General features: G+C 43.0%; 1 protein-coding gene across 1 annotated transcript in view; it reads left to right on the forward strand.

Moving 5' to 3' along the window:
• Positions 1-24842, forward strand: part of ITGBL1 (integrin subunit beta like 1) — a 500642-nt gene that overhangs the window by 474389 nt on the left and 1411 nt on the right. The window contains exon 10 of the mRNA XM_044286160.1: positions 14374-14487. Within this exon, the coding sequence (XP_044142095.1) occupies positions 14374-14487 (114 nt within the window). The remainder of the gene's footprint in view (positions 1-14373; positions 14488-24842) is intronic.

Below are 24842 nucleotides of genomic sequence, written 5' to 3' on the forward strand. Positions count from 1 at the left end.
CAAAGCTTCAATAATGTTGATCCAACCTTCTTCTTAGTAAATAGAATAAACCAGCCCAAGGCTCCCTTTCCATTGAATGTAAACCTTCTTGAGGGCCATAAGTAGAGATGGCCTTGCGGTTCGCCCGGCGGTCATTTTGCGGCGACCTTTGCGTGTTCATGATTTGCCGAACATGCAAACACATGGAGAAATTCGGGCCCGCCATATTCTTTTACATTGTGAAGAACTTTGACCCATGACACATCCATCAGGTGGTACAGGACAGCCAATTGAGACATTTCAGCACATGGACATACCCCCTACCTTATAAATAAACCTTATCTGGCCGCCATTTTACATTCAGTGTTTTGCCAGTGTAGGGAGAGGTTGCTGTGTGGAGCAGGGACAAGCTGTTAGGGACACCAAACGCTAGCTAATAGGGCCACAAAGGTTATTTTAAGCACTAGTATAGGTGTGCTATCGATAGGTGTGATACACAGAGGGGTGCGATATACTTATAATATACTTTTATAATGAGTAAAAAACACACAGATCTTTATAGTGATCACCTGGAAGTCGGGGGCCTAGGGGCTAGGGGCTTACTTGGGCCATTTTTATATAGGGTAAGGTTCCATACGGGGTCGCTCTTAACAGGGCGGGTGGTCTGTGGTTAGGCTATCAGGGCCAGAATAGCACCCCCCCTGTAGGGCAATATCAGGGACAGTTCTTTGCCCACCCTGTCCTTCAACACCACATCATCATCTAGCCCAGGGATAGATGTTTTTTGCTTTCCCTCCGGGATTCATGGATGTGCACTGGAACCCACCGGATTGTGGTAGGACATATGGTTTCTGATTTGGTGCCGCCGAGCACCTGATTTAGTAACTTTAATAATTTAGTAACTTAAATAATTGAATTATTTTTAATTTTGAGGGATATCTTTTCCATTCACACATCCGCAAAACGGGTCCGCATCTATTCCACAATTTTGCGGAACGGGTGCAGACCCATACATTTTTAATGGTGACGGAATGTGCTGTCTGCATCCGCATTTGTGGTTCCACATCCACTAGCCGATATTTCGCATTGAAAAAAAAAAAATGAATGGAGATCGCAAATTCGAATAATACATCTGTTATGTCACTGTCCATGTTGTGGGACTATTTTTGCACTTCTACTAATTATTTCTTGGCTGCAAATATGAGCTGAAGGTTTTTTAGGTTCGCCTGCCATTAAAATGAATGGGACCTGCCGCGAACTGGCTGTTCGCGAACATTTGATCGTGATCGCGTTCGCGAACAGTCCTGGCAGATGTTAGTCCATCACTAGCCATAAGTCCATTTTTATTCTACAAGAGATGGGTAGGAGGATTAATATATACTACAGGGAGTGCAGAATTATTAGGCAAGTTGTTCTCAATTACCCAAAAAACTCATTAATATCCAAGCTGAATATTTTTGGAAGTAGTTTTTAGTTTGTTTTTAGTTTTAGCTATTTTAGGGGGATATCTGTGTGTGCAGGTGACTATTACTGTGCATAATTATTAGGCAACTTAACAAAAAACAAATATTTACCCATTTCAATTATTTATTTTTACCAGTGAAACCAATATAACATCTCAACATTCACAAATATACATTTCTGACATTCAAAAACAAAACAAAAACAAATCAGTGACCAATATACCCACCTTTCTTTGCAAGGACACTCAAAAGCCTGCCATCCATGGATTCTGTCAGTGTTTTGATCTGTTCACCATCAACATTGCGTGCAGCAGCAACCACAGCCTCCCAGACACTGTTCAGAGAGGTGTACTGTTTTCCCTCCTTGTAAATCTCACATTTGATGATGGACAACAGGTTCTCAATGGGGTTCAGATCAGGTGAACAAGGAGGCCACGTCATTAGATTTTCTTCTTTTATACCCTTTCTTGCCAGCCACGCTGTGGAGTACTTGGACGCGTGTGATGGAGCATTGTCCTGCATGAAAATCATGTTTTTCTTGAAGGATGCAGACTTCTTCCTGTACCACTGCTTGAAGAAGGTGTCTTCCAGAAACTGGCAGTAGGACTGGGAGTTGAGCTTGACTCCATCCTCAACCCGAAAAGGCCCCACAAGCTCATCTTTGATGATACCAGCCCAAACCAGTACTCCACCTCCACCTTGCTGGCGTCTGAGTCGGACTGGAGCTCTCTGCCCTTTACCAATCCAGCCACGGGCCCATCCATCTGGCCCATCAAGACTCACTCTCATTTCATCAGTCCAAAAAACCTTAGAAAAATCAGTCTTGAGATATTTCTTGGCCCAGTCTTGACGTTTCAGCTTGTGTGTCTTCAGGGCCGTCTTTAATATTGATTGGACCCCGGGCAAAAATTTACTTGGGCCCCCTGGATCCCGCCTTCCCACACCTTAGCATGCAATCACGCCCTCCACCACAACACACACACAAAAAATCCACACAGCTGGTAGAGTCCAGTGAATGCCTGTAAATGCTTCCAGTTCTGAAGACTCCAGCGGCTCAGGATCAGTGCTCTGGGCAGCTGGGCTCAGGCTGGAAGTGGGCACCGCTCTGCAGGAAGGAGACCAGGGCTCGGCTCACCCTAGTGTTACAGTGCACCCCAGCACCCCACAGTATGCAGTATAGCACCCTATAGTATACAGCACCACACAGTATGCAGTTTAGCACCCCACACTATACAGTACCCCACAGTATATAGTAGAGCAGTATAGCAGCCCACAGTATACAGCACCTCACGGTATACAACACCTCACTGTATACAGCACCCCAAACTATACACGATACAGCCCCCCACACTATACAGTACAGCAGTATAGCACTCCCCCCCACTATACAGGCCCCCCCACACTATACAGGCCCCCCACACTATACAGATACAGCCCACCACACAGTATACAGGCCCCCACACAGTATACAGCCCACCACACAATATACAGCCCATTACACAATATATAGCCCACCACACAATATACAGCCCACCACACAGTATACAGCACCCCACTATACAGTAGTTTACAGTATATTAACATAACAGCCCCTGTCACCTTTTTCTGATGTAATCTTTACACAAAAAAGCTCCACAGTTAACTTCTGTAGGACCTGTGATTACCTCATAGCCATGTGACCAGTAATTGCTAGGTTACTGGTCACATGGTAATGATGTCATTAAGGTCCTAAAGCAAAACTCATTAAGGTCCTAGAATTAAGATCATTAGCACAGTACGATCATGATGCCTCTGTAGCCGACAGCCTGACACCCAGGGCAGTAGCTAGCAGGGCTCAAGAGGCAGCTGCCTTGGGCCCCCCAGGAGCAACTGGGCCCAGGGCAGCTGCCCCTTTTGCCCCTTGGTAAAGACGGCCCTGTGTGTCTTGTTCAGTGGTGGTCGTCTTTCAGCCTTTCTTACCTTGGCCATGTCTCTGAGTATTGCACACCTTGTGCTTTTGGGCACTCCAGTGATGTTGCAGCTCTGAAATATGGCCAAACTGGTGGCAAGTGGCATCTTGGCAGCTGCACGCTTCACTTTTCTCAGTTCATGGGCAGTTATTTTGCGCCTTGGTTTTTCCACACGCTTCTTGCGACCCTGTTGACTATTTTGAATGAAACGCTTGATTGTTCGATGATCACACTTCAGAAGCTTTGCAATTTTAAGAGTGCTGCATCCCTCTGCAAGATATCTCACTATTTTTGCCTTTTCTGAGCCTGTCAAGTCCTTCTTTTGACCCATTTTGCCAAAGGAAAGGAAGTTGCCTAATAATTATGCACACCTGATATAGGGTGTTGATGTCATTAGACCACACCCCTTCTCATTACAGAGATGCACATCACCTAATATGCTTAATTGGTAGTAGGCTTTCGAGCCTATACAGCTTGGAGTAAGACAACATGCATAAAGAGGATGATGTGGTCAAAATACTCATTTGCCTAATAATTCTGCACTCCCTGTAGACTGTACTGTGGGAGTGGTGGAGTTGTGGCACAAACCAGAATTAGGAAGGGCTTTATTTATTCTTGCTATTATACCCACTATCCTATATTTCTATCCATAAGCATATGTCTATACAGATGCATTTGCCTGTCACTGACTCCCATTATTCTGCATCTCATTGTATTGTGAAGCGTAATAGAGTTGAGGAAAGGTAACATGCATACTAGATAATAATGAGCAAAATTCCAAAAATTCGTTTTGGTCCTATTCGTACAAATCGCCCAAGAAATTGGATTTGGGTACAAATCGATTCTACCCGAATCAAAAGTTCTCCCTCTCACCCAAACAAATCTAAAGAAATTTATGATCATTTTTGTTTCAAAATTCCGGTCAAATACCAATTCTAACGAATCGAATCACTCATCTCTAATACTAGATGAATGACTGCTAAATAGAAACTCTTTTGGTATAAGTTTGGCTAATGATAATTTAAGAGAACATTAGACATATATGACAACAGCATTTTCTTCCATATACACAGAATGTAGAGCCCCAATATGGTCTGAACTCAGAAATACCTAATTGACCCCTCATGATCTGTGTTTCAATGCATCCTGGGTTCCCCACTGTTCTGTGCTTTCTGTTATCTCAGGAAATGACCACTCAGCCAATCACTGGCCGCAGTGGTGGCCTGCCTTAGTCAATTATTGGCTAAGCAGTCATTTTCAGCATTTCAAGAGGGATCAGGAAGCAAAGATGGGCTAGGACCCTCGAGGTGTTGAAATAGGAGCAGCGGGGATCCATTTTCATTTTTTAACACCATTATGATCCTGTTTAAAAGCAAAAGTGTAACATCTGGGCAATCTTTTTAATATGCTTAAAGAGGCATTGTCACCACAAAATGCATGCAATCTGCAGGCAGCATTTTATAGAGCGGGAGGAGCAGAACAGATTTATATATAGTTTTGTGGGAAAAGAGTCAAGAGTAAAATATGTAATTTATACATTTATATATCTCCTCTTTCTGACTTCATTCTACACGAGGAATATGTTATCAGTGATTGATAGCATTCTCTGCATAAGTGTGTATACAGAGATACCTGCCCATCCTGATAGCTGTACACTTGGGATGTGTTATCAGTGATAGCATTTCCCTTGTGTGTATTCAGAGATGGCTGTCGGTTACCGATAGTTGTACATGGGGGAAGTGTTATCAGTGACTGATAGTATTCCCTGTGTAAGTGTGTATGCAGAGATAGCTGTCAGTCACTGAGCTGTACACAGGGAGGTGTTATCAGTGACTGATAGTATTCTCTGTTTAAGTGTGTATACTGAGATAGCTGTCAGTCACTGATACCTGTACATGGGGAAGTTGCTATCAGTGATTGATAGCATTCCCTGTATAAGTGTGTATACAGAGATAGCTGTCAGTCACTGATAACTGTACACAGGGGATATGTTATCAGTGATTGATAGCATTCTCTGTGTGTGTATATATGGAGATAGCTGTCAGTCACTGACAGCTGTACATGGGGATGTGTTATCAGTGATTGATAGCATTCTCTGTGTGTATATATGGAGATAGCTGTCAGTCACTGACAGCAGTACATGGGGGAGGTGTTATCAGTGATTGATAGCATTCTCTGTGTAACTGTGTATGCAGAGATAGATATCAGTCACTGATAGTTGTAGATTGGGAGGTGTTGTCAGTGATTGCATTCTCTGTGTGCGTATACAGAGATAGCTGTCATTCACTGATAGCAGTACTTCGCGAGGTGTTATCAGTGATTGATAGCATTCTCTGTTTAAGTGTGTATGCAGAGATAGCTGCCAGTCACTAATAGTCATACATGGGGAAGATGTTATCAGTGAGTAATAGCAGTCTGTGTCTATAAGTATATACAGTTGCAAGACAAAGTATGCAAACCCTTTGGAATGATATGGATTTCTGCACAAATTGGTCATAAAATGTGATCTGATCTTCCTCTAAGTCACAACAATAGAGAATTACAGTCTGCTTAAACTAATAACACACAAAGAATTAAATGTTACCATGTTTTTATTGAACACAACATGTAAACATTCACAGTGCAGGTGGAAAAAGTAGGTGAACCCCTAGACTAATGGAATCTCCAAGAGCTAATTGGAGTGAGGTGTCAGCCAACTGGAGTCCAATCAATGAGATGAGATTGGAGGTGTTGGTTACAGCTGCCCTGCCCTAAAAAAAACACACCAGTTCTGGGTTTGCTTTTCACAAGAAGCATTTCCTGATGTGAATGATGCCTCACACAAAAGAGGTCCCAGAAGACCTACGATTAAGAATTGTTGACTTGCATAAAGCTGGAAAGGGTTATAAAAGTATCTCCAAAAGCCTTGCTGTTAATCAGTCCATGGTAAGACAAATTGTCTATAAATGGAGAAAGTTCAGCACTGCTGCTACTCTCCCTAGGAGTGGCCGTCCTGTAAAGAGGACTGCAAGAGCACAGTGCAGACTGCTCAATGAGGTGAAGAAGAATCCTAGAGTGTCAGCTAAAGACTTACAAAAGTCTCTGGCATATGCTAACATCCCTGTTAGCGAATCTACGATACGTAAAACACTAAACAAGAATGGATTTCATAGGAGGATACCGCAGAGGAAGCCATTGCTATCCAAAAAAAAAACATTGCTGCACGTTTACAGTTTGCACAAGAGCACCTGGATGTTCCACAGCAGTACTGGCAAAATATTCTGTGGACAGATGAAACCAAAGTTGAGTTTTTTGAAAGAAACACACAACACTATGTGTGGATAAAGAGGCACAGCACCCCAACATCAAAACCTCAACCCAACTGTGAAATTTGCTGGAGGGGGCTGCTTTGCTGCGTCAGGGCCTGGCCGGATAGCTATCATCGAAGGAAAAATTAATTCCCAAGTTTAGCAAGACATTTTGCAGGACAACTTAAGGCCATCTGTTGACCAGCTGAAGCTCAACAGAAGATGGATGTTGCAACAGGACAACGACCCAAATCATACAAGTAAATCAACAACAGAATGGCTTAAACAGAAGAAAATGAGCCTTCTGGAGTGGCCTAGTCAGAGTCCTGACCTCAACCCGATTGAGATGCTGTGACATGACCTCAAGAAAGCGATTCATACCAGACATCCCAAGAACATTGCTGAACTGAAACATTTCTGTGAAGAGGAATGGTCAAGAATTACTCCTGACCGTTGTGCACGTCTGATCTGCAACTACAGGAAACGTTTGGATGAAGTTATTGCTGCCAAAGGAGGTTCAACCAGTTATTAAATCCAAGGGTTCACATACTTTTTCCACCTGCACTGTGAATGTCTACATGGTGTGTTCAATAAAAACATGGTAACATTTAATTCTTTGTGTGTTCTTAGTTTAAGCAGACTGTGATTGTCTATTGTTGTGACTTAGATGAAGATCAGATCACATTTTATGACTAATTTGTGCAGAAATCCATATCATTCCAAAGGGTTCACATACTTTTTTTTGCAACTGTATATGTGTGTGCAATTTATAGCAACCAATCAGATTACTCCTTTCAGTTTTCACAGCTTCATTGGAAAATGAAGGAGGAATCTGATTGGCTGCTATGGGCATCTAAGTTATCAGTAGAAACATCTATTGTGTCTACAAATAATGGACTTTCTAGAGAATGAAAAGTGAGAAATAGATCTGCTGACTACAGTCTGTAGCATACTGTAAGAATCACCATGTTGTGGATTAAAATGAAATCTTACTACCAAGTTACTTGGTAGTTCTAGCAGCCTATATGTAAGTGGCTGCTAGCTGTGCTGTGTAACAGGATGTGGGGGCGGTACATGCTGGTACATGTGAAATCCACAGGAAAGTCCGCAGATTCTTGAAGGAGATGACAGCTCTGAGCAAAATTCATAGAAGAGCTAAACAAACATTTTTTTTTGTGCACAAAGGTGTCCATAGCCTTTAAAGTGTCAATGCTCAAAAGTGAATTATGTGTGAGATGTGCCCACTAATGCAGCCTAGGGCAATATATCAAAAAGCAATGTAGAATATGATTGTATCTTCAATTAAAGGGGTTATCCAATACTATAAACTGCCCCACCATATGACGGGCCCCCCACTCTGAATAAACTTCCCTGGCTCGCCGCTCCCTGCGCCTCTCCTGGTCCCCACGTGCTTGGGAGAAAACATCTGGTCTAGGGGGGAGCAGCCAATGGCAGGCGGGGACGGGGGGCGAGCCTCCCTAGAATCACGGGTGACTCTAGGGAGGCTCGTCCCCGCCTTAAATTGGCTGCTTCCCACCGACACCAGGAGCTGTACAGGGAGGTGGGTAAGAATATTCAGCATGGTGGACCGGGCATATGGGGGGGGGGGGGCAATTTATAGTATTGGATAACCCCTTAAAATATTTATAGATGATACAAAATGTACTAAAAATGGGAAGCTGGAGAGCACCATTTCATTAACCAGAGTTCTCCATCTGAAAGTGGCTGTCCCCTCAGCTGAAAACACTATCCTTGCCGCTTCATTGACAAGGTCAGATATCTCGGTTGCCCTTGAGATTCTCCTGCCTGCATGGCTTCTTTGGGTAGCAGTTTATGCACAGTCACTGCTCCATTGGTAGACGCAGGGCCTCTGCACTTGTGCCGCTACTTGGAGGAGCAAGATTGTCAGGGCCAGCCAAGATGTGTGTCCCTGTCAATCAAGGTTTAGGGGTAACGTCTTCAGGTGCAGGGACAGCCCCTTGCAGGTGTAGAACTCTGGTTGATGAGACAAATTGATTCGTATGACATCACTGGATTTAAGAGGTATGTGGTGCTGTATTACCCTATATGTTTTGTAGAACTGTATGTAATGCTTCCCTCCAGCCCTACTGTTAAAGATAGGAAAGAAGGAAAGGGGTTAGGTTGGCAATTTGGTATGAGAGGGTGCCATTTCAATTTTTACCTCCGCAGCAGAAAGGCTAGGTGCACCCCTGCCCATTGTTAGAAATGGAAGGGAGTCCAAGCTGAACTCTTGCACCAAGGCCCATGAGCCTTTAGCTACACCCCTGATTCCATCTACAATCTACCAACACTGTGTTTGTAATTTAAAGCAGTGGTCTGACCTTTAGTAAGTGATGGCCTATTTTTAGGATGGGCCATCACCAGCTGATCGGTGGGGGGTCTGACTGTCACGACGGACGTACACTAGTACCAAAGATAACACACTAACCAGGCTCTGGACGAGAGACAGGGGAAGGGTCACCTCCTAGCTAATCCCTGACCTCTTTCCCTGCACTGCTCAGCCCACAGCAGACCTTAAAGGTAGGTGTGCTAGTGTCCTCCAGTCTGTGCTAGCAAAAACCCTGAATTCCCTAAGATGGTGAAGTGGGGAGATAGGAGCAGTCTGCTCACACAGAACCTGGATGGACAAGAAGACACAAACAACCAAACTAACAATGACACTTATCTCAGAGAGCAGGAACAGACAGCCAACCTTCTCTCCAAGCTTCCCAGACAGAATGAACAGTATAATCCGCTCAGGGCACTGGGCGGTGTGCTATTTAAACTAATGACCCCACCCAGTGCACCTGATGAGACGCGGATCCAGCACGGCTCCAAAGCAACCACTAAACTTGTGCTGCAATCCTGGCCGACCTCCGTACAGCGTCAGAGTGGGGCATGACACTGACATCCCACATCCCAGCTATTTAGCTGTTCAGAAGTCAGCTCGGGAACTACGGAGCTCTGTCAACCTTGTAGTGGGGGGCTCATTACTTCAGCACTGATCCCATTGAAGATAAGTTTGATGGTGCAGTGTTTTTCAGTATCCGAATTGTGGTGAGCGACATCAGAACAGCTGTTCAGCTAGGGTGCAGGGTGCCGATCAGCTAGTGGTGGCCTGAGGATAGACCACCACTTAGTAAAGGTTGGACAAACCCTTTATACAAGTATACAGTGACTGACCTTTGGTTTCAATAAAACGAGTTGAAAAAAATGTATGCAAAGGTAAGAAAATCGTAATTCAAACTAATATAATAATAATATAATAATATACTAATAATTCTCTAATATAAGAGATATAGAACACATGCATTGCATCTAATACTCTTCAGACTCTTCAGTAAATATCATATTGTTACAAAGGTCACCTGATAGTACGTACATAATACGTACTACTTTAAACTATACAGCTACTATCCCATTGGTTCCGAACAAGAGGAAGACTTCTTGTGATTAAGCTACAGGAACTTTTGAACTACTAGTTCAAAGTAGCAAAGCGTGATGCTCAGTGATGAGCGGCATGGGCAATATTTGAATTTGCGATTTTTGGCGAATATTCATCATATATTCGCGAATTCGAAAATTCGTGATCTCCAGTCATTGTTTGCTGATTTTCGCAATCAAGAAATCGGAAAATTTGCAATAAAAAATTCACAATACGAAAATTTGTGATACGGAAATTCGTGATCAGCACTACTCTTAAAGTCAAAGGTATTACAGCCTTCTCATTGGCCCACAAGCAAGAAGCAGTGAGGGTACTAAATTAAATTTTTTAGAGTATAGAAGATATAGCACTATATTCTAGATATTCGCGAATTCTCGAAGTGCCAATATTCACAATAAAAATTTGCGATTAAATCAACACTAGTGATGCTAACGGATAAAATTATATTTGGCTTATTTGACAGTGGCTGCAGGATAAGTACTCGTGAGAAGATAATTTAATCTGAAACAAAGCAATGAGCGTTTGCAAAGCAGCAGACGTTTCCAAAGAACAAACCTACATAATGACACAAGGTTATAATAAACCACAAATCTAAAGCGGACGTGTTCTATGCAAAGGGAGCCGTGATTCATAGTTCAAACAAATGAAGCACACAAAAATAGAACCAATTTGAAGAGCCAGTAACCATTGTATGGCCAGTGGAGATACTGACCCTTTAGTTAGTTCCAGGCTAAGGGCTCATGCACATGAACGTATGTGTTTTACGGACCACAAAATACATATGGTCGTGTGCATGAGCCCTAAATCTCATCCCTTTTTAATATACCATAGTTAAGGTATGTAAGTTTCTCTCCAATTCGTCGCTTAAAAATCTTGAACTTTATACTTTATAGAATATTTTAGTGAAGGGCCTTGACCTTGAATTTGTCACATCATAAGACGCTTGCAATTTCTTACACATTTGCTTCCAGACCTGTCAGCCACTATTGTACTCCACATTGCATCCTTCTGTCTCTCGGTATTTTGCTTGAAGCTCAGTGCAGTCACATAGAATTATGGTTAAAGTTTTTTCTGGATCCATGATATTAATATCAATATCAGATGGGCGGGGATCCGACATCTAGCACCCGCAACGATGATCTGTTCGCGGCAGCCACTGGTGCCTGAACCACCAGTGAGAACGCAGCCAGAAGCACAGCTAGTGGCTATGCCAGGTTAGGGCAATGCAGCTTCCATTCGCTGGAAATTGGGATGTCGGGTGTTGGAACTTGGACCCCCACTGATCTGCTAGTGGGGACTTATGCTTATCATATTTGATTTCATATTTGAGTGGGGAATTCATGTTTTTTCCAATATGTCTTTTTGGCACTCTGCAGTACTTGTATAATGAATACTTTGATACCTGTAGGGAAACGTCTATACGTTACTATTCAAATCTAACACGTGGCGTAGACTTTCAGGAGATGGTACCTGTGCTAGTCCATGAGCTCACACCAGATCACACGCCATTTCTTGTGGAAATCTATTGCACTCTTTTGAGCAACCAAATCCTTTTTTTTTTGCCCTTCAGAGACTCCCATCTCGGGAAATCACTGGAGGTGCTGATGGTCCAAACTCATCGACCAGTAGTGGTGCCATATGTGACAGGTGTATGTGCCAAAAAATGAGTCAGACTGGAATTACTGTTTAAAAATGACCCGTCACCTCTCCTGTTATGTCTGTTTTAGCAACTACTTGCATTCCCCATGTAATAACAATTCTGGAGCATATTTTCATATAACTGTATCTTGTGGCATTTCTCCATTATTCCTACTAGAAGTTTAGGAATGAATTGCCAGTAGTCTGCAATAAAGGTACTACTGGGTATTACCAGTTGGAGGTGTGTCCCCTGGCGTTGCACAGTCTGCTACTTGCAACACTGATTGGACAGTGTCAGACTGCTCAGGGACACCCCCCCCCCCCCAACTAGTAACACCCATCTATACCTTCATTGCAGACTCCTGGCAATTCATGCATAAACTTCTAGTAGGAATAACAGATGAATGGCACAATATAGAGTTATAAAAAAAAGAATTACATGCAAGTAGTTACTAAAACAGACAAGTCAGGAGCGGTGACAGATCTTCTTTATCTGTCAAGCAGTTATTTGGGGGGTGTATATACTGCAGTGTTATAATGGTATCCTCATCTATTCATTGTTAAATTGCAGACAGATTTTGTCTGCACAGTCCACACATTTCCTTACCAACCACATTGTAAATTGTGTGCATAAAAAATACTGCTCAATAGAATTTAGGCCTCTTTCACACTTGCGTTGTCCGGATCCGGCGTGTACTCCACTTGCCGGAATTACACGCCGGATCCGGAAAAACGCAAGTGTACTGAAAGCATTTGAAGACGGATCCGTCTTCAAAATGCTTTCAGTGTTACTATGGCACCCAGGACGCTATTAAAGTCCTGGTTGCCATAGTAGTAGTGGGGAGCGGGGGAGCGGCATACTTACAGTCCGTGCGGCTCCCGGGGCGCTCCAGAATGACGTCAGAGCGCCCCATGCGCATGGATCATGTGATCCATGCGATCACGTCATCCATGCGCCTGGGGCGCCCTGACGTCACTCTGGAGCGCCCCGGGAGCCGCACGGACGGTAAGTCGGTAAGTATGCTGCTCCCCGCTCCCCACTACAGTTTACCATGGCTGCCAGGACTTTAGCGTCCCGGCAGCCATGGTAACCATTGAGAAAAAGCTAAACGTCGCATCCGGCAATGCGCCGAAACGACGTTTAGCTTAAGGCCGGATCCGGATCAATGCCTTTCAATGGGCATTCATTCCGGATCCGGCCTTGCGGCAAGTGTTCCGGATTTTTGGCCGGAGCAAAAAGCGCAGCATGCTGCGCTATTTGCTGCGGCCAAAAAACGTTCCGTTCCGGAATGGAAGACATCCTGATGCATCCTGAAGGACGGACTGTCCATTCAGAATGCATTAGGATAATCCTGATCAGTATTCTTCCGGCATAGAGCCCCGACGACGGAACTCTATGCCGGAAGACTATAACGCAGGTGTGAAAGGGCCCTAAAATGAACATAAAAGGGATTTCTAATAGAATAATATAAAATGTTACAACTATCTTTGCACAACTGCTTGCTCTGGAGTTGCCATGACAGCAGCGAGAAAACTAATTAGGGATGAGCGAATCGACTTTGGATGAAACAGCAGGAGCTCCGTACAGTATTAGAATGTATTGGCTTCGATGAGCCAAAGTTATTGCTTCGTGAAGCCATGTGAGATTTCGGGTAATAATAACTTCATAAATTAATTTGTACTGTAAAAACAATTTCACGAACTCGGTTCTAAGTGGTACTAAACTCGGGTTCGGTAAATGTTTTTTTTTACAGTACAAATTAATTTATAAAGTTATTACCTGAAGTCTCGCCAGACTTCGCGAAGCAATAACTTCAGTTCATCGGAGCCAATGCATTGTAAAACTGTGCGAAGCTCCTGCTCCGTACAGTGTTGGAACGAAATTTTCATCTGAAGTCGATTCGCTCATCCCTAAACCTATTCTGCATGAAGATTCTGTCATGTGACCTCCACTCGTGTACGTATTTACAAGGTTGAATATCTCTTGAGAGGTTGACCATGCACAAAAGTGTAACCTAATTATGCTACCATGGCAACCCAGGAGCAAGCAGTAAGAAACAATCTCCACAAGATAGGAGAACATGTAGCAATTTCGAATTACATTTATTTTCAACTGTAATTTCAATGTAAAATCTATGACAAAGGAGAGAAAAGGAAAAAAAAAAAGAAAAGAAAAAAGAATGCGGCACTCACCAAAAAATACTCTTTGCAGCTTTATTCACATAAAAAGGTCAGTGTCATACGGGCAAAACACAGCTTGTTTGTTGCCTCCTAGCTGTGTTTTGCCCGCATGACGGTGACCTTTTTATGTGAATAAAGCTGCAAAGAGTATTTTTGGGTGCGCATTCTTTTTTCATTTCTCTCCTTTGTCGCAAATACTACTTGTTTTTCATGCTGAGCACCACCACTACTCACATTCGATCAGTGCGGCACCAAATAAATCCCACACCTACAGCAGTGCCGACCATATCCTCTACGTATTACTACTAATGTAACATCTATTGTGCTTTATTTTAACTATAGCGCCTCTTTAAAAAGTACACTGTACCAGTTTGGTTCTTGTTTGGTTCAGCAGATCTGTCGCTACAAATAATGGCCATTTATGCTTTCAGGTTCCTGCCACTGTGGAAAGTGCATCTGTTCGCCACAGGACTGGTATGTTTCAGGGGAATTCTGTGAATGTGATGACAGGGACTGCGACAAACACGATGGTCTTATTTGCACAGGTAAACAGAATGTTAGATGCAATCACTGTTCTTGTCAAGTACGACTCTTGCTCATCTTGTTGTGTTGCTTCTGAATTCTTCTAGGGCATATAAAATATTCTGCCTAGGAGACTTTTTCTCCAGAGCCGCAATCTTCTTTTTGGTTGTTTTTACAAGTTTGAAGAAATAAAACATGAATGTATAGCACCTTTTAGGCAGAGACATCACAAAAGTGCATCTACTGCTATCAAAGAGTCCAGAGATATGGCTTGTTCTCGGAGTATGAAGATTATGGTGGCCGTAATTGTGATAATTCGGGTAACTGGATGGTGATAGCCTGTGGTGATTGTTCAGTTGTTTGGATAGGTATACAACCCATTAGTTTGAACACTTCTAAACAATACTTAGAGCATATTAATTTTTGCTAATCATTCCCTGCGATTTGTACCCCTTGCATTGCATATTTGCATATATCATACTACTAAATGTTTATTTCAATATTTAAGTGTGCCTAAACCCTTATTCGCTCTTCTAAAGCCCAGCATAGCCTGGCATAGCTTTAGGAGAGTAGTGCTAGTACAGACAGGCGCAGCAATATGCTATGGAGCTCCTGCCTGCACAGCACTCAGTGTGGCTGTAGGGGAGTCCGTACTGAGTTCTCCCATACATGTTAGTGTATAAGAGTACGGATAGCAAGGTTGAAGGCGTGGCCTAATGTAAAAAAAATGCCACCGTGCAATACAAACGCTGTTTTCCGTCTTTACATTTTTTTTAAGTTGGGAGTATGAGATTACAGATAACGGTGCAACTTTTGGTACAGGTTGTACAGTATGTAGATGCTAAGAATGTATACTATTTGTAGCCTACCTAAATTGGTAGGATAGTTTTTATCAATACTATATTCAAAAGTGCCTAATCCTTTAATTTTTAGATGCACTGCTGTACATCAGAGGATGCCAGGGCTTTAAACATGGTGGCATTTAGGAGCTGATCACTGACATTTAACTCCTCATATGCATTGATCAATTGCAATCACTATATATGAGCGGTCAGTTGGAGGGAGGGGCCTTTCTCCAGTGACCCAAAAGCCCCCCCAGTGACAAGATTGCAGAAGACGTTCGGTTGATGTGGCAGCCTGGGGCCCTGTTAAGGTTGCCTGGCCTGCCATTGTAAAATTCCTGTGTTGGGCAGGAATGCAGTGGTTTTACTATTTCGTTGCAGTCTATGGTATAAGCGATCTAATGATTATATGCTTTAAACCCTTAGGGGACTAAAAATAAAGTTAGAGAAAAGTAAAGTTATCAAAACATATTAAAAAAATATAAATATTCAAATCACCTTATTTCCCCATTTTACAAATAAAAATAAACAAACATAATTGATATCAGCACTTCTAAAAATGTCTAAAATGTTAAAATATATTTTATATAGTATTTATTCCATTTGTTTGATGAATTCCTTAACCTACAAAAATCAAAATGGCTGAATTGTCCTTCATTGCTTCATCTTTAAGAAAAATTGAATAAAAAAATTCTCAAAATGTCATATAAACCCCAAAATGGTATCAACAAAAAATAGAGCTCGCCCCCCCAAAAAATGGCCCAGACACAGCTCCTTAGGCCTCTTTCACACGACCATATGTCTTTTTCTGTGTTTTGCGGTCCGTTTTTAACTGATTCGTTGTTCCTTTTTTTGTTTCCGTTTTGTTTCCGGTTCTGTTCCGTTTTTTCTATTCCGTTTTTCCGTAGGGTGTATACAGTATACAGTAATTACATAGAAAAAATTGGGCTGGGCATAAAATTTCCAATAGATGGTTCCGCAAAAATGGAACGGATATGGAAGACATATGGATGCCATTCCGTATGTGTTCCGTTTTTTTGCAGACTCATTGATTTGAATGGAGCCACGGAACGTGATTTGCGGTGTTGTGGAAATTTTATTAGGATGTGTATTTAATATATTGTCATCATGTCTCTCAGTGTCAGGGTAAACCATTGGAGTGGATATCTTCCTGTGTATGTGGAGACACAGCTGCTGGGCGCAGAGGTCTCCGTCGGCGAATGGTCCCTGTGCTATGCACTGGGCTGTGAGCCGGGGGAGACTGATGTGTACAGCAGAGCAGTGTTTTGTTGGCTGATGTATGGACGCCGGCTAGGGCCCCCGTGCAAGACGCAGATTTATTGGCTTGGCGTGGATGCATTTGTTAAGAGAACAATATATGAAAGGAACGTGCGTTTGTCTCTAGTGCGCCTGATCAGCCGCTGGAGATAATGACGTTGTCCTGTAAATAAACATGCATGAGGATCATAGTAACTTTATCTGGCATTGATCACTGAGCAAGGCTGGATAAAGTTTGCTCCAGTGGTTATTGTATACATGTGTTTGTTAGCTGGCTATGTTCTCATCTTCCTATGTCATCACTTCCTGTATGTCATCACTTCCTGTATCCTTGTCTTGGGTCAGCCCCTTTTACACCTTTTGTGAGTAAATAAAAGAGACAGACTGGGCAGGGCGAAGGGGAGTTGTTGCTCAGAATTCAAGATGGTAACACCTATGTCTGACTCTGACTGCGGTTGAGGGAACAGGGGTTTACATTTCCTTACACAAAGTTTGATGCGAGTGGATTACAACTATTAATATTTCTACAACAGTTGGCAATAATAGGCAATGTTCTATCTTTTAACGGAACGGAAAAATGGAAATATGGAAACAAAATGCATACGGAGTACATTCCGTTTTTTTTTTTGTTTTTTTTGTGGAACCATTGAAATGAATGGTTTCGTATACGGACCATATACAGAATGCAAAAAACGTCCCGTAAACATTTTTTTTAAAATGGTCGTGTAAAAGAGGCCTAGTTAGATGGATATATATCTGTTCTTGGTGTCAGAATATGACAATGCAAAGAAAGTTTGTTTGTTTTTTTAACACTAAGCAAAACAAAAACTATATAAATTTGGAATCATTGTAATTGTACTGCCCAAGAGAATAAGGGTTCATTTACACAACCGTATAAATGGATCCGCATCCGTTCCGCAAATTTGCGGAATGGGTGCGGACCCATTCATTTCAATGGAGCCGCAAAAGTTGCGCATCCGTTGTTCCGTTCCGTGGCCCGCAGAAAAGATAGAGCATGTCCTATTCTTGTCCACAACCGCGGACAAGCTTAGGTATTCTCTATATATCGCTGGCCATGTGCGGTCCGCAAATTGCGGAACGCACACGGCCGGTATCCGTGTTTTGTGGATCCGCAATTTGCAGACCGCAAAACATCTTACGGTCGTTTGAATGCACCCTAAAGGTAACCTTTAATTTTTACTGTCCAGTGAATGCTGTACATACAAAGCCCATAAATTACATTAATAATTTTCTTCCAGTTGTCCAGTACATTGTATGTAATATTATAAAGTATATCTTGTCCCGCAAAGAACAAGCCCTTATACACCTACAGTATGTGAAAATTTCTAAAGTTATGGCTGTTGGAGGATAGGAAGGAGTAAATATGAAAATTGTTTCCAGTGCCACGGGGTTAAACCATTTAGGTAATAATGTGCTATTTCCAGTGACTGGCTGAGTATTCCTCTATGTGCTGTCACAATGATAGGATAAGTATTTCCTTATTTTCTAGACACGTGCTATCAGTGTGATTGATAGCTACATCTCCCTCTGTTCCTTCATTTAGGATTTTTGGTGTTTTAGATTCTTTATTTTAACTCACATTATAAACTGTCTTTTCTTGATTTCCTGTGAAAACATAATGTTGCGTTTGACAGTATATCATTTTAGTATTGTTCAGTGTAGACAATTTTCAGAGACATGACAAGACTGAGGATGATGTATCCAAACACTTTCCGCTTTTACAGACTTATTTCACTGTATGATTTATTCCAGAAACTAGAAGAAATATGGAAGAACATGTCAATTGTCCAGACAAGTTACACTTACTGTACTTAATAATATTTTAGCTTATGGATAGAGGTTTGATTCAGGTTTGATTTGGCTGAATCGATTTGAGTCCAAATAGAAAGTGCTCAAATTGCGTGACACTCTGGAATCATATTTTTTCTTAGGATACTTTCACACAAGCGTTTTTCTTTTCCGGTGTTGAGTTCCATCCTAGGGGCTCAATACCGGAAAAAAACTGATCAGTTTTATCCTAATGCATTCTGAATGGAGAGCAATCCGTTCAGGATGCATCAGTTCAGTCCCTCTTGCGTTTTTTGGCCGGAGAAAATACCGCAGCATGCTGCAGTTTTCTCCCCGGCCCAAAATCCTGAACACTTGCCGGAATGCCGGATCCAGCATTAATTTCCATTGAAATGTATTAATGCCGGATCCGGTACTAAGTGTCCAGTTTCACGATCTGCGCATGCGCAGACCTTTAAAAATGTGAAAAAAAAATACCGGATCCGTTTTCCCGGATGACAACCGGAAAGACGAATCCGGTATTGCAATGCATTTGTCAGACGGATCCGCATCCTGCTGCGTCTCATAAATGCATCCGTTTGCGTCCAGATTGCCGGATGTGGTAGGCAGTTCTGGCGATGGAACTGCCTGCCGGAATCCTCTGCCGCAAGTGTGAAAGTACCCTTAGTTATCAGTTCTTTCTTATAAGTATCTCACTGTTTTGTTTATTTTTTAAAGATTTTTCTCTCTCACCAAAAATTCTGATTTGGATACAACCTGATTCACTCATTTCTAGTTATGGCTTTAGAAAGTATAAACCACAACATTAACTCTTGAATTGCATTAAGAAATTTGCCATAGAGTTGAAAAAGCCTTACTGATGCCCCCCTCTTCCTCATCCACAAAAGAGGCTTAAAGGGGTTATGCCACCTTAGACAATGGGGGCATATCACTAGGATATGCCCCCATTGTCTGATAGGTGCAGGTCCCACCTCTGGGACCCACACCTATACTGGGAACGGAGTCGGGGAGAGTTGTGGCTGGAGGACCCCGGGTTTTCCGGAATCTGTCCACCACCAGGCGCAGCTCCCCGCCTCTCCCATAGAAGTGAATGGGAGCGCACCGCACATGGCAACCACTGCTCCCATTCATTTCTATCGGGTCGACGGAAATAGCTCCGTTCCGCTCCGTTCTCCTTGTAGTTGCAGGTCCTAGCGATATGCCCCCATTGTCTAAGATGGGATAACCCCTTTAAAGGGAACCTGTCACCAGGATTTTGTGTATAGAGCTGAGGACATGGGTTGCTAGATGGTCGCTAGTCCATCCGCAATACCCAGTCCCCATAGCTCTGTGTGCTTTTATTGTGTAAAAAAAAAATTAGATACATATGCAAATTAACCTGAGATGAGTCCTGTATGTGAGATGAGTCAGGGACAGGACTCATCTCAGGTTAATTTGCATATGTATCAAATCTGTTTTTTACACAATAAAAGCACACAGAGCTATGGGGACTGGGTATTGCAGATGTGCTAGCGGCCATCTAGCAACCCATGTCCTCAGCTCTATACAGAAAATCCCGGTGGCAGGTTCCCTTCAAGGCAATATAAAAGCTTTAGGCTATGGTTTGGTCACTGATGGCAGGTAAAATGGATTTAATGGCTGAAATTACAGTGGTGCATGAAAGTTTGTAAACTCTTCTGAATTTTCTATATTTATGCATAAATTGGATGTAAAGCTACATCAGAATTTCACACAAGTCCTAAAAGTAGATAAAGATAACCACATCAAACAAATGAGTCAAACATATTAGACCTCTTACACTTGGTCATTTATTTGTTGAGGAAAATGATCCAATATCACGTCTGTGAGTGCCAAAAGTATGTGTACCTTTGTGCATGGGCATAGCTAAAGGCTTATATGGGCCCTGGAGTTCAGCTTAAGCCCACTTCCCTCAGCGCTTTGTGGCCAGGGGCAGGGAAGCACATAGCCTACATGCTGCCTGAGGCAAAAACTGCAATGGCCATCCCACCCCCATGCCAAATTCTTGACCTAACCCCTTCCCTCCAGCCAGAGGTGTAACTTGGCCAGCATGTACTTTCTATAATACTGGTATCTTTCTATAATACCAGTGTCTTCTTATGTGGCACAAGGGTCTTTGGGCCCCTCAGTCTCCAGGGCCTGGTAGCGACTGCCCTATAGCTACTCCCCCATCTTTGTGTCAGTATGGTGTGGTGTGGTGTGGTGTGACCTCCTTATGCAGCAATAACTGCAACTAAACACTTCCAGTAATTGTTGATTAGTCCTTTACTTCAGTTGGGGGGACATTTTATGCCATACCTTCATACAAAACAGCTTCATACTCTGTTGTGTTGGTGGGTTTCCTACCATAAACTGCTAGTTTCTGGACCTTTCACAACATTTCTAGTGGATTGTGGTCAGGACTTTGACTTGGCCATTCCAAAACTTTAATCTAATTCTTCTTTAACCATAGTCTGGTAGAATGACTCATGTGCTTGCGGTCATTGTCTTGCTGCATGACCTACATTCACTTGTGATTAAGCTCACGACAAATACCCTGACTTCTTCCTTTAAAATGTACTGGTATAATTAATTCACAATTCATTGTGCCTCACAGATAGGATGAAGTTTTTATGCTGAAATGCAGTGTTTTCCTTTATCCAAACATAACTCTCATTTAAACCCAAAAATTATATTTTGGTCTCCTCATCCACAAAAATTGTTCCAGTAGCCTTCTGGCTTGTCCAGGTGATCTTTAGCAATCTGCAGACAGGCAGCAATGTTCTCTTTGAAGAGCAGTGGCTTTCTCCTTGCAGTCCTGCCCTGTACAACATTGTTGTTCAGTGTCCTTGTGATGGAAGACTCATAAACATTAACGTTAGCTGAAGTGAGAAAGGTATTTATTTGCTCAGAGGTTGCCTTGGGTTCCTTTGAAACCTAGTGGACTAATACATGCCTTACTGTTGGTGTAATCTTTGTAGGTTGACCATTTCTTGAATTTTCTCCATTTGTACACAGACTGTCTGAATGTTGATTGGTGGAGTCCAAACTCTTTAGGCCCCTTTCACAGGAGCGAGTTTTCCGAACGGGTGCAATGTGTGACGTGAATTCTGACCCATTCATTTCAATGGGTCTGTGTACATGAGCGTTTTTTCACACGTGAAAAACGCAGCTTGTTCTATATTCTGCGTTTTTCACGCAGCCCTGGCCCCATAGAAGTGAATGGGGCTTCAGTAAAAAATGCATTGCATCCGGAAGCAAGTGCGGATGCAATGTGTTTTTCACAGATGGTTGCTAGGAGATGTTATTTGTAAACCTTCAGTTTTTTATCACGCGCGTGAAAAACATCAAAACTCATTGCACGCGCAGAAAAAACTGAACAACTGAACGCAATTGCAGACAAAACTGACTGAACTTGCTTGCAAAATGGTGCGAGTTTCACTGAATGCACCTTAAACGCATCCGGACCTAATCCGTTACGCTCTTGTGAAAGAGGTCTTAGGGCTCTTTCAAACGAGCGAGTTTTCCGTGCGGGTGCAATGCGTGACGTGAACACATAGCACCCGCACTGAATCCTGACCCATTCATTTCAATGGGTCTGTGTACATGAGCGTTGTTTTTCACGCATCAGTTCTGCGTTGCGTGGAAATTGCAGAATGTTCCATATTCTGCATTTTTCACGCAGTCCTGGCCCCATAGAAGTGAATGGGGCTGCATGAAAAACGCATTGCATCCACAAGCAGGTGCGGATGCAATGCGTTTTTCACTGATGGTTGCTAGGAGATGTTGTTTGTAAACCTTCCGTTTTTTATCACACGCGTGGAATACGCATCAAAATGCAGTGCATCCGCTCTGAAAAAACTGAACAACTGAACGCAATCACAGACAAAATTGACTGAACTTGCTTGCAAAATGGTGCGAGTTTCACTGAACGCACCCTGAACGCACCCGCACATAATCCGTATCGTTCATGTGAAAGAGGCCTTAGAGTATGTTTTGTAACCTTTTTCAGCCCGATATGCATCAACAACTTTATTCTAAGGTCCTCAGAAATCTCCTTTGTTTGTGCCATGATACACTTCCACAAACATGTTTTGTGAAGATTAGACTTTGATAGATCCCTTATTTTTAAAGAGAACCTGTCACCGGGATTTTGGGCATAGAGCTGAGGACATGGGTTGCTAGATGGCCACTAGCACATCCGCAATACCCAGTCCCCATAGCTCTGTGTGCTTTTATTGTGTAAAAAAACGATTTGAAACATATGCAAATTAACCTTAGGTGAGTCCTGTCCCTGACTCATCTCACGGACAGGACTCATCTCAGGTTAATTTGCATATGTATCAAATCCAGGTGACAGGTTGCCTTTAAATAAAACAGCATATACCGTTGCAAGAACAAGTATGGGAACCATTTGGAATTATATGGATTTCTGCACAAATTGGTCATAAAATGTGATCTGATCTTCATCTAAGTCACAACAATAGACAATCACAGTGTCACGACCCTGGGTCTTGGTCGTGACTCCTTGGGAGCCGCATGCAGTTACCCGCGGTTTTGGTGTTGTGACAACCGCAGCTGGGGGCACTTAGTGGTTTACCTCAGGTGCGGTTGCCGCGGATAACACGCATGCGTGCGGTTGCCCTTGGCAACGTGTTTTATGTGCACTCCCTTTGTGTGTTTGTTGTGCACGAGGTTGTGTTGGTTGTATGCACTTGGACACCTCCCTTCACCTGCGGTTGTCCGCGGCAACGTCTGGTGTTGTGGGCATGTGGTGGCAGGGTCTCGGCCTGCTGGTTGTTCTTCAGGACACGGCTGCCACGCATGCCGTTGCCAGCGGTAACAGGTGAGTGAGTGTGTGTGCTATTTCCCTTTAAGTTGCTGTTTTCCCTTCTCTTCTGTGGTGTAGGAAGGGTTAACTCCCTTCCCAGTGTGTGTGAGTCACTGGGTGTGTCTGGCCGTTTGGGTGTGGCCACTTGGCCTATAAAGCCTCAGTCCCTGGCTGGGTTCAGTAGGTTGCTCTCAGCCATGCTGGCTGGAGCAGCCTCCTGTCTCCTCCATCTGCCTGGTGGGGACCATCCTACTGGTCATAAACCTTTGTTACCTTGTCTGATGTTATGTTTATGTGTATGTGGTTGCTGGCTTGTTGCACCTTATGGTTCCCTGGTTCCCTGTGTGATGTATGGTGTGTGCTGTTGTCTTTTCTGTTGTTGTAGACAGACAGCACTTTTGCATGGGTTCCGGGCTGTGTGTTTGTGGCAGGTAGGTGAGGTTGTAGTTCCACTTACCTGCCACTGCCATAAGTTGTATTGGATCCCCCTTATTACCAGCTTGGCCTTTCTAGGCTCCTGTTCCTCTGTGTTCTGGAGGAACAGGTAGTCTATCCAGCTCCTAGCCTAGGGACCTGCGGAGGGATAGTAGGGACCCGAGGTTCCTGCGCATGGGTCCTCCTACCCTAAAGGTCGGCCCATGCAGGTTAGGAGTTAGGGTCAGATCAGGGAGACTTTAGGAGGTGACCTGCTCCCTGATCCTGTGGTCCTGGCCTTGCAGCGACCAAACATCTCCGGGTACCGCACGGCTGGGGGTTTCCCCCACCACCAGCCGTGACACACAGTCTGCCTAAACTAATAACACACAAAGAATTAAATGTTACCATGCTTTTTTTGAACACACCATGTAAACATTCACAGTGCAGGTGGAAAAAGTATGTGAACCGCTAGACTAATGACATCTCCAAGAGCTAATTGGAGTGAGGTGTCAGCCAACTGGAGTCCAATCAATGAGATGAGATTGGACGTGTTGGTTACAGCTGTCCTGCCCTATAAAAAACACACACGAGTTCTGGGTTTGCTTTTCACAAGAAGCATTGCCTGATGTGAATGATGCCTCACACAAAAGAGCTCTCAGAAGACCTACGATTAAGAATTGTTGACTTGCATAAAGCTGGAAGGGGTTATAAAAGTATCTCCAAAAGACTCATCTGTTTGATGTAGTTATCTTTATCTACTTTTAGGAGATGTGGGAAAATCTGATGCAGTCTTAGGTTGAATTTTCACAGAAAAATATACAATTCTGAAGGGTTTTCATCCAATTGTCTTTGGATTTTTTTTTTTTTTTTTTTTTCTTAGCTTTTTGAGGCCAATTTGTCCCTGGCTTTGCTGTGTTCATGAGTCCCTACTTGGCATTCAGAGGAGCAATGTAAAATGTTCAAAAAAGGGATGATCTTTTTAAAAGGGTCAAATGAATGGTGTCCATCTGCTTTTTCTGTCAAGGACCCATTCACTTGAATGAGCAAGTCTTGCTCAGAAATTGGACCAAAGTAGTGCATGCTCCAAATATCTCTGTATGGACCAAAGGTCTGTGTGGAAAACTGGTCATGTGAATTGGCTCATTGACTATTATGTGTCAGTGTTCAGTCTAGATGCTGTCCATTCTACACTTGGGCAACCCCC

This window comes from Bufo gargarizans, chromosome 3, assembly GCF_014858855.1.
Source record: "Bufo gargarizans isolate SCDJY-AF-19 chromosome 3, ASM1485885v1, whole genome shotgun sequence".
NCBI lineage: Eukaryota > Metazoa > Chordata > Amphibia > Anura > Bufonidae > Bufo > Bufo gargarizans.